The following is a 12,285-nucleotide window of genomic DNA, read 5'->3' on the forward strand; positions in this document are numbered from 1 at the left end:
TTCGCCACCGTCGCTCCGCCAGCCCCGCTGCCTGCCCGCCCGCCGGGTCAACCCTGAGCGAGCCTCAAACGCCAGCCGTGAGGGTTATGAGCCAGAGCGCCCCAGGGCGCCGCGGGGAAAGCGAGCGGAGATAGCGGCCTCGCGCCCCTCTTGCCTTCGCCGCCTTGCCGCGCGTCCCACGCGTCCCCAGCCCCTTCTGTCCTTTCCTTGGGCCGCGCCGCCGCCATGGCCACCCTGCTCCGCAGCAAGCTGTCCAATGTGGCCACGTCCGTGTCCAACAAGTCCCAGGCCAAGGTGAGCGGCATGTTCGCCAGGATGGGTTTTCAGGCGGCCACGGACGAGGAAGCGGTGGGCTTCGCGCACTGCGACGACCTCGACTTTGAGCACCGTCAGGGCCTGCAGATGGACATTCTGAAAACCGAGGGCGAGCCCTGCGGGGACGAGGGCGCCGAACCGCCCGTCGAGGGAGACATCCATTACCAGCGCGGCGGCGGCGCGCCCCTGCCGCCCTCGGGCTCCAAGGACCAGGCCGTGGGGGCTGGTGGCGAGTTCGGGGGCCACGACAAACCCAAGATCACGGCATGGGAGGCGGGCTGGAACGTGACCAACGCTATCCAGGTGAGCTTGGGATTCCCACCTCTGCCTCCCCCCCACCCCCAATCCCTTCAGCTGTGTGTAGGAGGCTCTGCCCCTGGCCGAGTCCCCAGGTAATCTGGGCGACAAAACCACCTCCCATGCCCGGGATCTCCCCTTCCCTCGTCCCTCCCAGCCCTGCGCAGAGATCTACGCCCCCAGGCAGTGTTTCTAGCCCTGATTCGCACCACCTCCTACGGCCCCAGCCACTGGGAAGCTAGGCTGTGGTACGGTCCGAGACACCTGCCCTAAGACCCTGCAAAAGGGAGGGAAACAGGAGGAGGGGAGTGGGGAGGAGTGAGAGAGAAAGAAAATCAGGATTGGAGGCAACAGTATCGCCTGGGACTCCGGAACGGATTCACAGCTTCATTTTCGGGAGGAAAGGAGAGGTGAAATTAGCTGAGCTGGGAGTCTCCTCCCCCGAAACACATGCGTATACACGCGCACGTATATAGGCAGGCACACATGCCCACACTCCCCTCCCCCACGAACAAATGCGGGGTACAGGTGCACACGACATGCATCTAAATATAGACCACAGGGAATGCATCTATATTTAGACAACAGGATTATCCTCAAACGCACCTCCCTCACCCCTACCCTCCCACACAAAGAAGCACATACCTGAACATCCCAAGCACACACACATATAAACCCATTTGGACATAACACACACACACACACATGCACAGACTCATGCAGACAGGATCCGGCCCGCTCTCCCAGGTGCAGCCCTGTTGGTGACATACAGGTGTAAACAAGGGTACGCACACAGGCTTGCGTACACAAGCACGAATGGTCCGTGGAACCTCAGCGCTGCCTGTGTTCACATTCACCTCTCTCGCCCGAAATCCCGGCTACACCGCAAAGAGGAGACCAGTTCCTCTGCGTGTGACCCTGGTGAAGCCACCTCTAAATGCTCTGAACGGTCCGCCACGCCTTCACCTTTACTCTCAACCCCTCTCCCCTCCACTCCCCACCAGGCGGCGCCGCGCTCTGCTAGTAGCGGGTTTGAAGTTGGCACAACGACCCCGGGAGCTGACTGGGGCGGGCAGGCCGCCGCTCGCGGGGCGGAGGAATCCTCAGCCCTAGGCGCCCCCCGGCCCTGCGGCTTGGCGCCCTCCGCGTCCCCGGACCTTGCAGTCGTTGGGGCGCTGAACGCAGGTTTCCCGGGAGCGGCATGCTGCAGCGGGATTGCTTGTAGACGCAGGCTCTGCGAGGCTTCGCGGGGCCCTGCGCACTAAGTGGCCTGATCCGAGGTGTCTCCCGCTGCAGAGTTGGGCGAGACCGCCACGCGGAAGCAGGGCCCAGGGGCCGAGCCGCCTCCGTTGTGGTCTGCGCCTTCATCCTGGGCGTCTTTGAAGGCCTCGTTCTGTAGGTTCGGGTAGAAGCCAGGGAGAGAGGCTGGAGGCCTACAGGACTTGGGAACCCTGGATTTCGTTAGCTTTTCTTCCCCATATGGATTCTAAGCCCTCCTTCCAAAGCTCTGCCCTCCCAATCCTACTGCTTCCGGGTATAGACTCCCGCTTGATTTAGCCCTTCACGCAGCGGTTGCGCTTTCCCTGTAGGTCCCTTATCCTGCTCGCCTGGACACTCCCACTTGATCCCCTTCTTAGGGATCGGCCTCTCCTATCCAACCCCTGCCTTGCCCCAAGACTCCCTACCTCCAGCTCTGCCTCCCCTCTCCACCCGCGCAGCGCCTCTGGCCTCACCCTCTAGAGCCCTTAGCAAGCATGCTCAAGTTCCCTCTGTTCCAGCCTCCCTGTGGCTTGCCCCGCACTCAGCCTCTTTACCCTATCTCTTCGCCCTCGCTCTGCCATCTTTAACGTTTCCTTCTCCGGTTTGGTCTTTAGGCACCCGCGTTTCCCTCATTAGCTTTCCTGCACCCCTGTTGCAACCCCACCTTAAATCCCGTGCCCCGTCTTCCTAGCCGCTCAGGCCTAGCTTTCTACCTTTCTCACAGCCCTTTCTGGCCACGCCCCCTCTAAGACACCTCCTCCTGTGAGCCCATTTCTGATTCTGTCCCCAGGAAGCACCCCCAAGTATCTCCACATTCTCCTTCCTTATTTGTGGCTTCACCTCACACCCAGTCCCCTCCCTGCCTCCCAGCCATATTAGCGTGCCTTTCCTTCTTTATTCCGTCCTTAAACACCTCCCTCTCCATCTCTGACTCAACACCCAGGCTTCCCATTCAGCCGCCCGACACCTCCATTCCAGCCTACGCTTAATCTCTCCTCCCAGTCTTAGGCCCAGGACTCACTGTCCTTAGCGCCCCCTTTCGGTTGTAGCCTTAAGCCACGCCCCCAGACCTTCCTTCTGAGGCCGCACGAGCTGAGCGCCAGGTCTGGTTGCCTCTTCGCTTCGCAGGGAATGTTTGTCCTGGGCCTGCCCTACGCCATCCTGCACGGCGGCTACCTGGGGTTGTTCCTTATCATCTTCGCCGCCGTGGTGTGCTGCTACACTGGCAAGATCCTCATCGCATGCCTATACGAAGAGAACGAGGACGGCGAGGTGGTGCGGGTGCGGGACTCGTACGTGGCCATCGCCAACGCGTGCTGCGCTCCGCGGTTCCCCACGTTGGGCGGCCGCGTGGTGAACGTGGCACAGATCATCGAGCTGGTGATGACTTGCATCCTGTACGTGGTGGTGAGCGGCAACCTCATGTACAACAGCTTCCCGGGGCTACCCGTGTCGCAGAAGTCCTGGTCTATCATCGCCACGGCGGTACTGCTGCCCTGCGCCTTCCTTAAGAATCTCAAGGCCGTGTCCAAGTTCAGCCTGCTGTGCACTTTGGCCCACTTCGTCATCAATATCCTGGTCATCGCCTACTGCCTATCACGAGCGCGCGACTGGGCCTGGGAGAAGGTCAAGTTCTATATCGACGTAAAGAAGTTTCCTATTTCCATTGGCATCATCGTGTTCAGCTACACATCGCAGATCTTCCTGCCTTCGCTGGAGGGTAACATGCAACAGCCCAGCGAGTTCCATTGCATGATGAACTGGACGCACATCGCCGCCTGCGTGCTCAAAGGCCTCTTCGCGCTCGTCGCCTACCTCACCTGGGCCGACGAAACCAAGGAGGTCATCACGGATAACCTGCCCGGTTCCATCCGCGCCGTGGTCAACATCTTCCTAGTGGCCAAGGCCTTGTTGTCATACCCGCTGCCCTTCTTCGCTGCCGTGGAGGTTCTGGAGAAGTCGCTCTTCCAGGAAGGCAGCCGCGCCTTCTTCCCCGCCTGCTACGGCGGCGACGGCCGGCTCAAATCGTGGGGGCTAACGCTGCGCTGCGCGCTGGTAGTCTTCACGCTGCTCATGGCTATCTATGTGCCGCACTTCGCGCTGCTCATGGGCCTCACGGGCAGCCTAACGGGAGCCGGCCTCTGCTTCCTGCTGCCCAGCCTCTTCCACCTGCGCCTGCTCTGGCGCAAGCTGCTGTGGCACCAAGTCTTCTTCGACGTCGCCATCTTCGTCATCGGCGGCATCTGCAGCGTATCCGGCTTCGTGCACTCGCTCGAGGGCCTCATCGAGGCCTACCGAACCAACGCGGAGGACTAGGGCGCGGGGGCAAGCTCCCGCACTCTTCCCTCTCCCCAGCCCCCAACCCCACCAGCCCCGTGCGCCCTGCCGCTGCGCTTGGGAAGCCAAGCTTTAAACATCTCTGGTTCCTAGTTTCTGATTATTGGGGATGGGGGGTGGGAGGGAATAGGGACCCACAATCCATCACGTCTGCGTTTCTGTTGTCCTTTCTTTTCCACAACACCCTGGTTTCGGGGGCTGTGGGGGTGAATTTGTGGGCAAGGTTATCTGTCCTTCCAGGAGGGGCCACGACACTTCGGTCCCTGTCACCGAGAGCGGGTGGGAAGGGAGGGAGAGGGGCGCGGCTCTCAGGCTCAGAAACTTGACCTTGGGGAGACATTTCACAGCCATCCAGTGCTCGGAATCTGCAGCGTCCAGCCATTTCCAGCAAGAGCGCTTCCCATTCTGGAGACATTTCAACCCTGCGGCGGGAAAGGCTGGCCGGGAAATCCGTTTCGGGTGGGAGATTTCCTTCAGCGAAACGGGGAGGCGAGAAGCCGCGGCGGGGACGGCTTGCCTGCCGGTTTTCAGGAATCCAAACTCATCTTGTGCAATTTATCAGGTTGTGGAACTGTTCTACTGTGTGTGTGGTGTGCTCGTGATGAATAAGATGAAATGTATATCAGAAAAAAAAAATCTATCTAGAATGCGGTGCATAATTTTATCCGCAAATAAAGAAGAAACAAAGGTACCCGCAGCCTTGTGTTAGTAGTTCTGCGTTTTGCACCCACGGGGATCCCAGCGCTTATGGGTGGCTGGGGAACTGGCGGGGGGAACCGTCTTTGACCAGCCGGGTGAAGCAGGTGGGGGTGAAAGAGGTCCTGGGAGGGAAAAGGATGGTCGGTGGGCACCAAGGGGGAGCTCTGCAGGTGCTTGGGGGACTTAGAGGAAGGAGTGTGTTTCCCTACTGGCTGCGCCCCTCAGCCGTCAGGATGCTTGTTTGGGGAAGAGCGGGGAGTTGGAAATACCTGAGAATGTGGTGGATGCTCTCAACCTCCAATCCTGAAAGGAAAAAAAAAATGAAAGTTTTTATGTGCAAAAGCCCTACACATTTGTTCAATGAATATTTATAGACAGCCTATGAGTTGGGAGGGTCCTGAGTTCCAGTAGAAACAGACTCAGACCTGCCTTCCTGGAGCTTCCTGTTTAGTAAAGGAGTGATAGGCAATAAACGAGGACACACATAAATTTACGGCAGGACTGCCAACTGTAAAGAGAACTATAAAGGCATCAGCAGCGGGTTGTGTAAAGGTACCCAGGAGTACCCACGGCCAGCTGCCAACCTGGCCTGGCAGGCATCTCTCACCCTGGAGAACTCTCCTCCCCCGCGCCCAAATCCAAACTGAGGCTTCACGGCCAATTTGAAGAGATCTGGCTGTTCAGAAGCAGCTGTGAGCCATCTGGGCCCCAGTATCCCCTTTTGTCGCGCAGCCTCTTTGAGAATGTGCTTGTTTGAATTATGCAGAAGATCCAGCCTTTTTGTGTGTTGATCCAACTCCAGGAGCAGCACTGGAGCTGCCTCCAGGAGTTCCAGTTCTGGGATGGTTGGAAAGGATCATGGTTAGACTTTCCAGATGGGATCCAGGAGCGCAGGAAGGCTGGGCAGTTCCCAGAAAAGCCACACAGGAGGTTCCTGGTCTTCACTACCAAGGCAGAAAGCCGGTTAGGAAGGTTTCTCTAGGTACGATCGATCCTCAGGGGAAAGAACCGGGAGAATGCCTAAGAACGGGGTCCATATCTCCCTGCCCGCTGCCACAGGCGTGGGCGCGTGGGTGCGTGTATGAGAGAGAGCACCTATATGAAGATAAGCGTGTGAGGTGGAGAAGGCTGTAGTGTCTTGTGGGAATCTTAATGAATGTGTGTGCATACCTGCGACAGAGGTGACCCACACCGCCCTGGTTCTTCAGCTGCCAAGTGGGAGAAGAAGAAGGAGGATAAGATCCAGTCCCCTCGGCGGTCCGCGGCTCTGACAATTTATTTAAACGGGCCTTTTGAGATGTCTCCTATCATCTCCCTAAGCCCCCTTTGTCACTACTGTCGCGCATTCAGGATCGGGAGCTGGCCAGAGGATCCTTAGTTTCCAGGCCCGCTACGCCCTCTGATGTCTCCCAGGCCTGGGGAGCTGACTATTCCACTACTGCTTAGCGGGTCCACGGCCCCTGGGGTATGTTCTGAGTCCAAGCACTGTGTGTAGCCTCCGTGAAAGCCCAGACTTCTGCGATGGATAGGAAGCTGGGAGCGTCGCGCTGCACCAGCTTCGTCCTTCCCGTCTTTAAAAGGACAAATAAGACACTGGCAGGCTCTGGACAGCGGCTGCTACCTCCGCGGACTCGCCTGGCTCCGCTCCGCGTGGTTTTGGTTCCGGGCTTTGTGCTCAGCTTGCAGGAGCTTTGGTCCCCCGCGCAGGTCCTGAGGGCTGCAGGGGCGGGAGGGTCAGCCTCCTAGCGGCCCGAGGGAGGCCCTACACGCTCAATAGTACACCCACACCCAGACTTGCATTCAGGCTGCCGGGAGAAATAGGGAGCAGTAGTAGATGGGACCCATCTCCGTACCCTTCCCCACAACACCAAAATGCGCGGGTAAAAAGTGAAAGGAAAAACTATCTCTCTCTCTGGGTTCGGGGTGAGCGTCCTGTCCGAGTCCAAGGATAGGCCAGGCAAGATTCATTCGGGAGTCGAACAGAGGCCGAGAGAGGGAATTCACCTTGGGCCCTCAGGGTTCCCATCACTTCCCTTCAGTTCTTATCGCGAGTCTTGTTCTCTACGCGTTGCGGACCCTGGTAAGCTGTCCCCACTGGCGTCCGCAGAAGCCCCGCGTCTGTGTGTCCAGCCCAGGGCCCTGGTACCCCGGCCTGGAATCACCGAGACCCTGTACCCGGGAGGAACCCAGGAACGCCGCCGACCTGTCCCAAGACAGCCCTGCTTCGCCCCCCAGCGGCGAAAGCGCAAGCTGCCTGCCTTCAAGGAAGGTTCACCTTCAGAATTGGAGTAAACTCTTTCGTGCTCATCCCAGATACCAAAATGCTTCTTGCCTCCTGCCATCACTACCCTATCCAGTTAATAATTATTACTTATCTCCAATGCTTTATATCAGGTTCTCTATATACTAAAAAAGTGGGCTTTTGGTTGTTTTTTTCCCCTAAACACGGAAGGATGCTGTATTATCAAATGTATTGTGTTAAATGGCATGCCCTACACTAGGGACTATGTTCCCCACTTAGGGGCCTTGGAGGGAGAGAGGGAGCCAAACAGGCTCCATGAGCACCAGTCAGGAAGTGGAGAAGATCCATGCATTTCTGTTGGTGTGGAAGGGGGATCTCAAGGGCAAGGGCCAGAGAGAGGCTTCAGTCAAGGTTGAGGCAGGCTGGCTGGAGGGCTGAGTCCTCACTGTGAGTGAGGGTGTGGTGGGGGAACCCAGGTCTGGACATCCAGGACTGGGAGAGGGTGGAGCTGTTTTGACCCGAGGAACCAGACTTGGGTGTTCTTCTCACTGGTCTTTATTTTTTTCCTATTCAACATTACAAAATTCTTTAAACCTATAGAAAAAAAATGAAAGAATTCTACACTGAATGCTCATACACTCACCACCCAGATTGAACAATTATCATTTTATAATGCTGGATTATCTATCCCATATCTATCCATCTATCCATTCAAGAATCCACCTTATAAAAATGCATTTCAGAGTTGCAGACATCAGTATATTTCCTTCCCAAACACTTAGGCATGCAGGATCAGTAACATCGACATTCAGATAGCACAGGGCCAGTAGCAACATTATGCTCAGCCATGTTGAATCTGAGGCCAAAGGAAATATTAGCAGTACTAATCCTGTCTTTATTTCAAATTTTATTATTTTGTTCATTGTGTTATTTTGATCATAGTTCATTTTTGAATTTTGAGTTTTAAAAGAGATTGCACAAAATGCTATCTTGCTTGTCAAAGGTTTTGCACCCCCTTAAATTTTGCTCTCTAAGCAAATGCTTCTCTTGCCTCATGCTAATCCTAGCCCTGGGTATGAGGTAAGCCTTGGGAGATAAGCTGTACTTCCTGCAGGTTTGGATAGAATATTTTCAAGGGTCTGGCTATAATTGATTCCACAGTGATGCTACGGCCATCACCTTTGCCAGTTGTAGGGTCCCGAAAGGCCAGGCAAGGAGGGGCCTCTGGCCAGGGACATCCAGCAAGATGATCCAGCAGTGCTAAGATCCCAGCCATACAGGGCTGTGAGGTGGGAGGGTGGGGGAGTTTTACACTTCCAGCAGTTCCCAGCAATCCTCTGCGAGTGTGATAGAAACAAGATGAAGACATTGAGGATGCTGCAGAGTGAATGCGGCAGAGTCTAGACTGGAGAAGGAAGTACAGCCTAAGTGAGAGCATGACTAAAGCAATTATTAGTATTACCCAATATCTGGCACAAGGTCTGGCAGGCACGTAGGATTTATTTATCAAATATTTATTGAGCACCTACTATAGGCCATGCACTGGGCTAAAAACTGTTCTAGGCTCTGGGGATGCAGCAGTATAGAAGATCTTGACTAAACTCTGTTTTCTCAAGACCAGGTAAACCTAAGGATTGGAGGACAAATGAAAGAGGGGTCTTAGCTGCTGCAAATGCCTTATCCTGAGGGCTGTGTGGTGGACACAGCTCTAACTTACCTAACACATTCTCACCAACCAAGACACTCATTCACCTTCCATGAAGGGAACCTGCCCCATGACAAGCACCTTATGGGATACTCTGCTCCGTCCCCCAGCAAAGAAAGACCAAGGTGACACTTGAGCTGGGCCCAGAAGAATGAGTAGGAATCTAGAGGCAGATGATAAAAGGCAGAACAGAGCATCTAAGTCTGTGTCAATAATATGTGCAAAGGGACAGGCTGCTAAAAGGCCACAGATGCCTCATGGCTGATGATTCTATCAGTTGGTTGGCAGAATCTGAGAGGAAGCTAGAAATCCTGTGCTAAATTCCTTGCCTTCAGTCCAAATCTTTAGCTTGTCTCTTTGGCTACATGGCTCTTTTCTCTGGCAGTTGGCCCAAGGAACCCTGAGATGGGCCGAGCACAGGGCCTCTCAACAACCCAGTTTGACGCCTGCTCCTATCACGTCTTCCTGGCCAAGCTTTGGGGGACTGCGTGGCACATGGTTTCTTTGTAACAGTTTTCTGGTGGCTCCATAGTCTTGGGTCTTGCCATGCAGACCATCTCAGGAAAAAAAGCATATGCATCTTCTGATCACCTAAATGTGTGTGTTAGAACAGAGACCAACATGAGAGTGGCTTAAACGAAAAAGAAGTTGTATTGTCTTCTCACATAAAAATCAGAGCTGATAGGAAGACCAGACCCATGCTTCTCAAATATTACTATACATGTGAATCACTTGGGGATCTTGTTAAAGTGCGGGTTCCGGATTCACTAGCTCTCAATGGGGCTGGATATGTTGCATTTCAAGTGATGCTGAGACTGCTGGACTGCCCTCAGGCACTGATTCTCAAACTTTGCTTTCTATTAGAATCACCTAGGGATATTATGCAGCTCCCCATGCCCAGGCCTCACTCCAATGATGAAATCAGAATTTTTTGGGGGGTGGGATGCAGGTATCAGCACTTTTTAAGCTCCTCACAGAGAAGTTTATAGCAATGATCAAATTGCCCTGGGCAGTAATTTATGGATTCCCTGACCTAGCAGTGGAGTAAGTTCTCAGAGCTCTCTGTCTCTTCTTTCCAGAGAGAGCTCCCTTATCTATCATTCTCAGTGGCTCTTAGCTTTGTGCTCTGAGAAGTTCTTTCTCAGACATTATCATCCTGAGTGTCTGGGAGAGTGTCTCATCCTTAGGGTTGTACAGCTTTCATACCAGCTTCCTCCTGGTGCAGGTTTGTGATCCTAGCATTATGTTAGAAGTGAAATACATACAGAATTTTGGAGTCTGGGCTTGTGTTTTCTTGGCAATATAATTCCCTCAAAACTCAGTAGGTGTTATGCATCGAATTGTGCCTCTCAAATAGATATATCGAAGTCCTGATCCTGGTGCCTGTGAATGTGATGATATTTAGAAATAAGATTGTTGCAGATGTATAGATGTAATTAGTTAAGATGAGGTCATACTGAAGCAGGGTGGGCCCTGTGTCCAATATGACTGGTGTCCTTATAAGAAGAAAAAAGATGCAGAGACACGCGTGTATGCGCGCACACATACACAGAGAATGCCACGTGAAAATGGAAGCAGAGAGTGGAGTGATGTGTCTACAAGCCAAGGACTGCCAGCAATGCCAGAAGCTAAAAGAAAGGCATGGAACAGAGTCTCCCTTAGAGCCTTCAGAGAGAGCATGGCCCTGCTGATACCTTGATTTTGGACTTCTAGCATCGAGAACTGTGAGAGAATAAATTTCTGTTGTTTTCAGCCATTTCAGTTTGAGGTACTTTGTTATGGAAGCCCTAGGAAACTAATAATGTAGGCTTCCGATCTATTTTCTTCTAGTAATTTTCATGGGCAAATACTCTCAGCCATAGATTTTGTTTAGTGCTATATTATGCAACACAGTAGCCACTGGCCACATACGGTTACGTTTAAATGTAAACTAAAATTTTATAAAATTCAAATTCAAATCCTCAGTTTCACTACTCACATTTCAAGTGCTCAATGGCCATATATGGTTAGTGGCTAGTGCATTAGACATTACAGACTGTAGGACATTTGCATCAAGGCAGAAAGTCCCAATTGGACACATTGATCTAGTATGTCAGTTTTCTCCAGCAACAATACTGCAAAGCAACCCCAGAATTTCAGTAGATTATAAGAACAAAGATTTTTCTTGTTCATGGATCTATGGGGCAACTCAGCTTTAGCTTGCTGGTCAGCTGTACTAGGCTCCAGGCTGCAGTTTGGGTTCAGGTTTGCTCCATGTGTCTCTTATTTTCTTTAGACTTGTTCTTCTCGTGACTAACAACAGGATTGCAAGAGTTGCAGCCTAAACCACACAAGCATACTTAAAGCCTCTGCTCAGATTATATTTGTTTAACGGTCCATTGGCTAAGAGCAAGTCACAAGGTCAAGACCAATATAAATGTCTACAGTGAGAGGCCCTACAAAGTTACATGGCAGATGGTATGGATGTATAATTCTATTGTAGGGGAGTGAAGAACTGGGAACGGTAATTTACCTCACCATGTTTTTTTTTTCTTTTTTTCTGAAAAGGTTATACATTCACTTGGTTAAAAAACAAAAGTATATCAAAAAGGATACAGTAAAAAAGTTTCTCACACATGACCTACCTGCCTCATCCCCCTTTTTTTTTTTACAGGTAAATCCTTTTATTAGTTTCTTGTCTATCCATATGAAAATAAAAGCAAAACCATATGTATTTCCTCCTCCCTTTCTTAAAGGGAATTTCTTATACACTGTAATGCCTTCACTCATTTCTTTAAAAACATATCTTGGTGATTTTTCCACATTATACATAGATATAGTTCTTAAACTTACATTCATTTATATTATTACCCAGCCTCTGTGTTCTGCTTGTCTCTGCTCTCTCCGCTTAATGTTGGCTACCTTCGGATGTCTGAAACGATGGGCTTGCATTGGAAAGCAACACTTTTAATCTGATTTTGTCACCAAGCTAGTTCCAAATCTGGCCTAGAAGTGTTTATAGAGATTCTTGAGAAAGTTTTGGGGGGTCTCAATTCTTGCTGAGTATGTTTATTCCGAGCCACCTTTTATAATTAACTTGTTTTCATATCTCAAAGTTAAGTGTTCCAGAGCTGGGAGGATAGAGTCAAGGCGCTGCTCTAATTCTTGTTAGCCCCCTAGCTAGCAGAAAGCGGGGAAATGGGGCACGAGAATGTGCCCAATGTTTTTAGAGTTAAAACCGGAGTGGGAGTGTCCACATATCCTCCGCTCTCACCCCCATTGGCCAGAACTTAGTCTCATGACCACATCAAGCTAGATAACTACTAAGGGGAGTTACACTACTAAACGGAAGAAAGAATATACATGTTGAAGAACAATTAGCAGTCCCTTTCTTAGTGTTCGAAGTTTCAGCGAGAGAGCACAGTCTGTGGGAGTTAATAAATAAAGCTAT

At 52.1% G+C, this 12,285-nt stretch overlaps 1 protein-coding gene across 1 annotated transcript; it reads left to right on the forward strand.

Moving 5' to 3' along the window:
- The first annotated feature begins 2 nt into the window (after window positions 1–2).
- Window positions 3–4,898, forward strand: SLC32A1 (solute carrier family 32 member 1). Its single transcript, XM_011366600.1, has 2 exons — window positions 3–618; window positions 3,001–4,898. Exons 1-2 carry the CDS (start codon window positions 226–228, stop codon window positions 4,186–4,188), a joined length of 1,581 nt encoding a protein of 526 aa, XP_011364902.1. The 5' UTR covers window positions 3–225; the 3' UTR covers window positions 4,189–4,898.
- The last annotated feature ends 7,387 nt before the right edge of the window (window positions 4,899–12,285 follow it).

Source organism: Pteropus vampyrus, unplaced genomic scaffold (assembly GCF_000151845.1).
Source record: "Pteropus vampyrus isolate Shadow unplaced genomic scaffold, Pvam_2.0 Scaffold125, whole genome shotgun sequence".
Lineage (NCBI taxonomy): Eukaryota > Metazoa > Chordata > Mammalia > Chiroptera > Pteropodidae > Pteropus > Pteropus vampyrus.

Bases quoted from the DNA above. Each gene is read 5' to 3' on its own strand.
- SLC32A1 (XM_011366600.1), top strand. From the start codon at position 226: ATGGCCACCCTGCTCCGCAGCAAGCTGTCCAATGTGGCCACGTCCGTG. The intron at 619-3,000 runs GTGAGCTTGGGA...TTCGCTTCGCAG, and splicing joins ACGTGACCAACGCTATCCAG to GGAATGTTTGTCCTGGGCCT.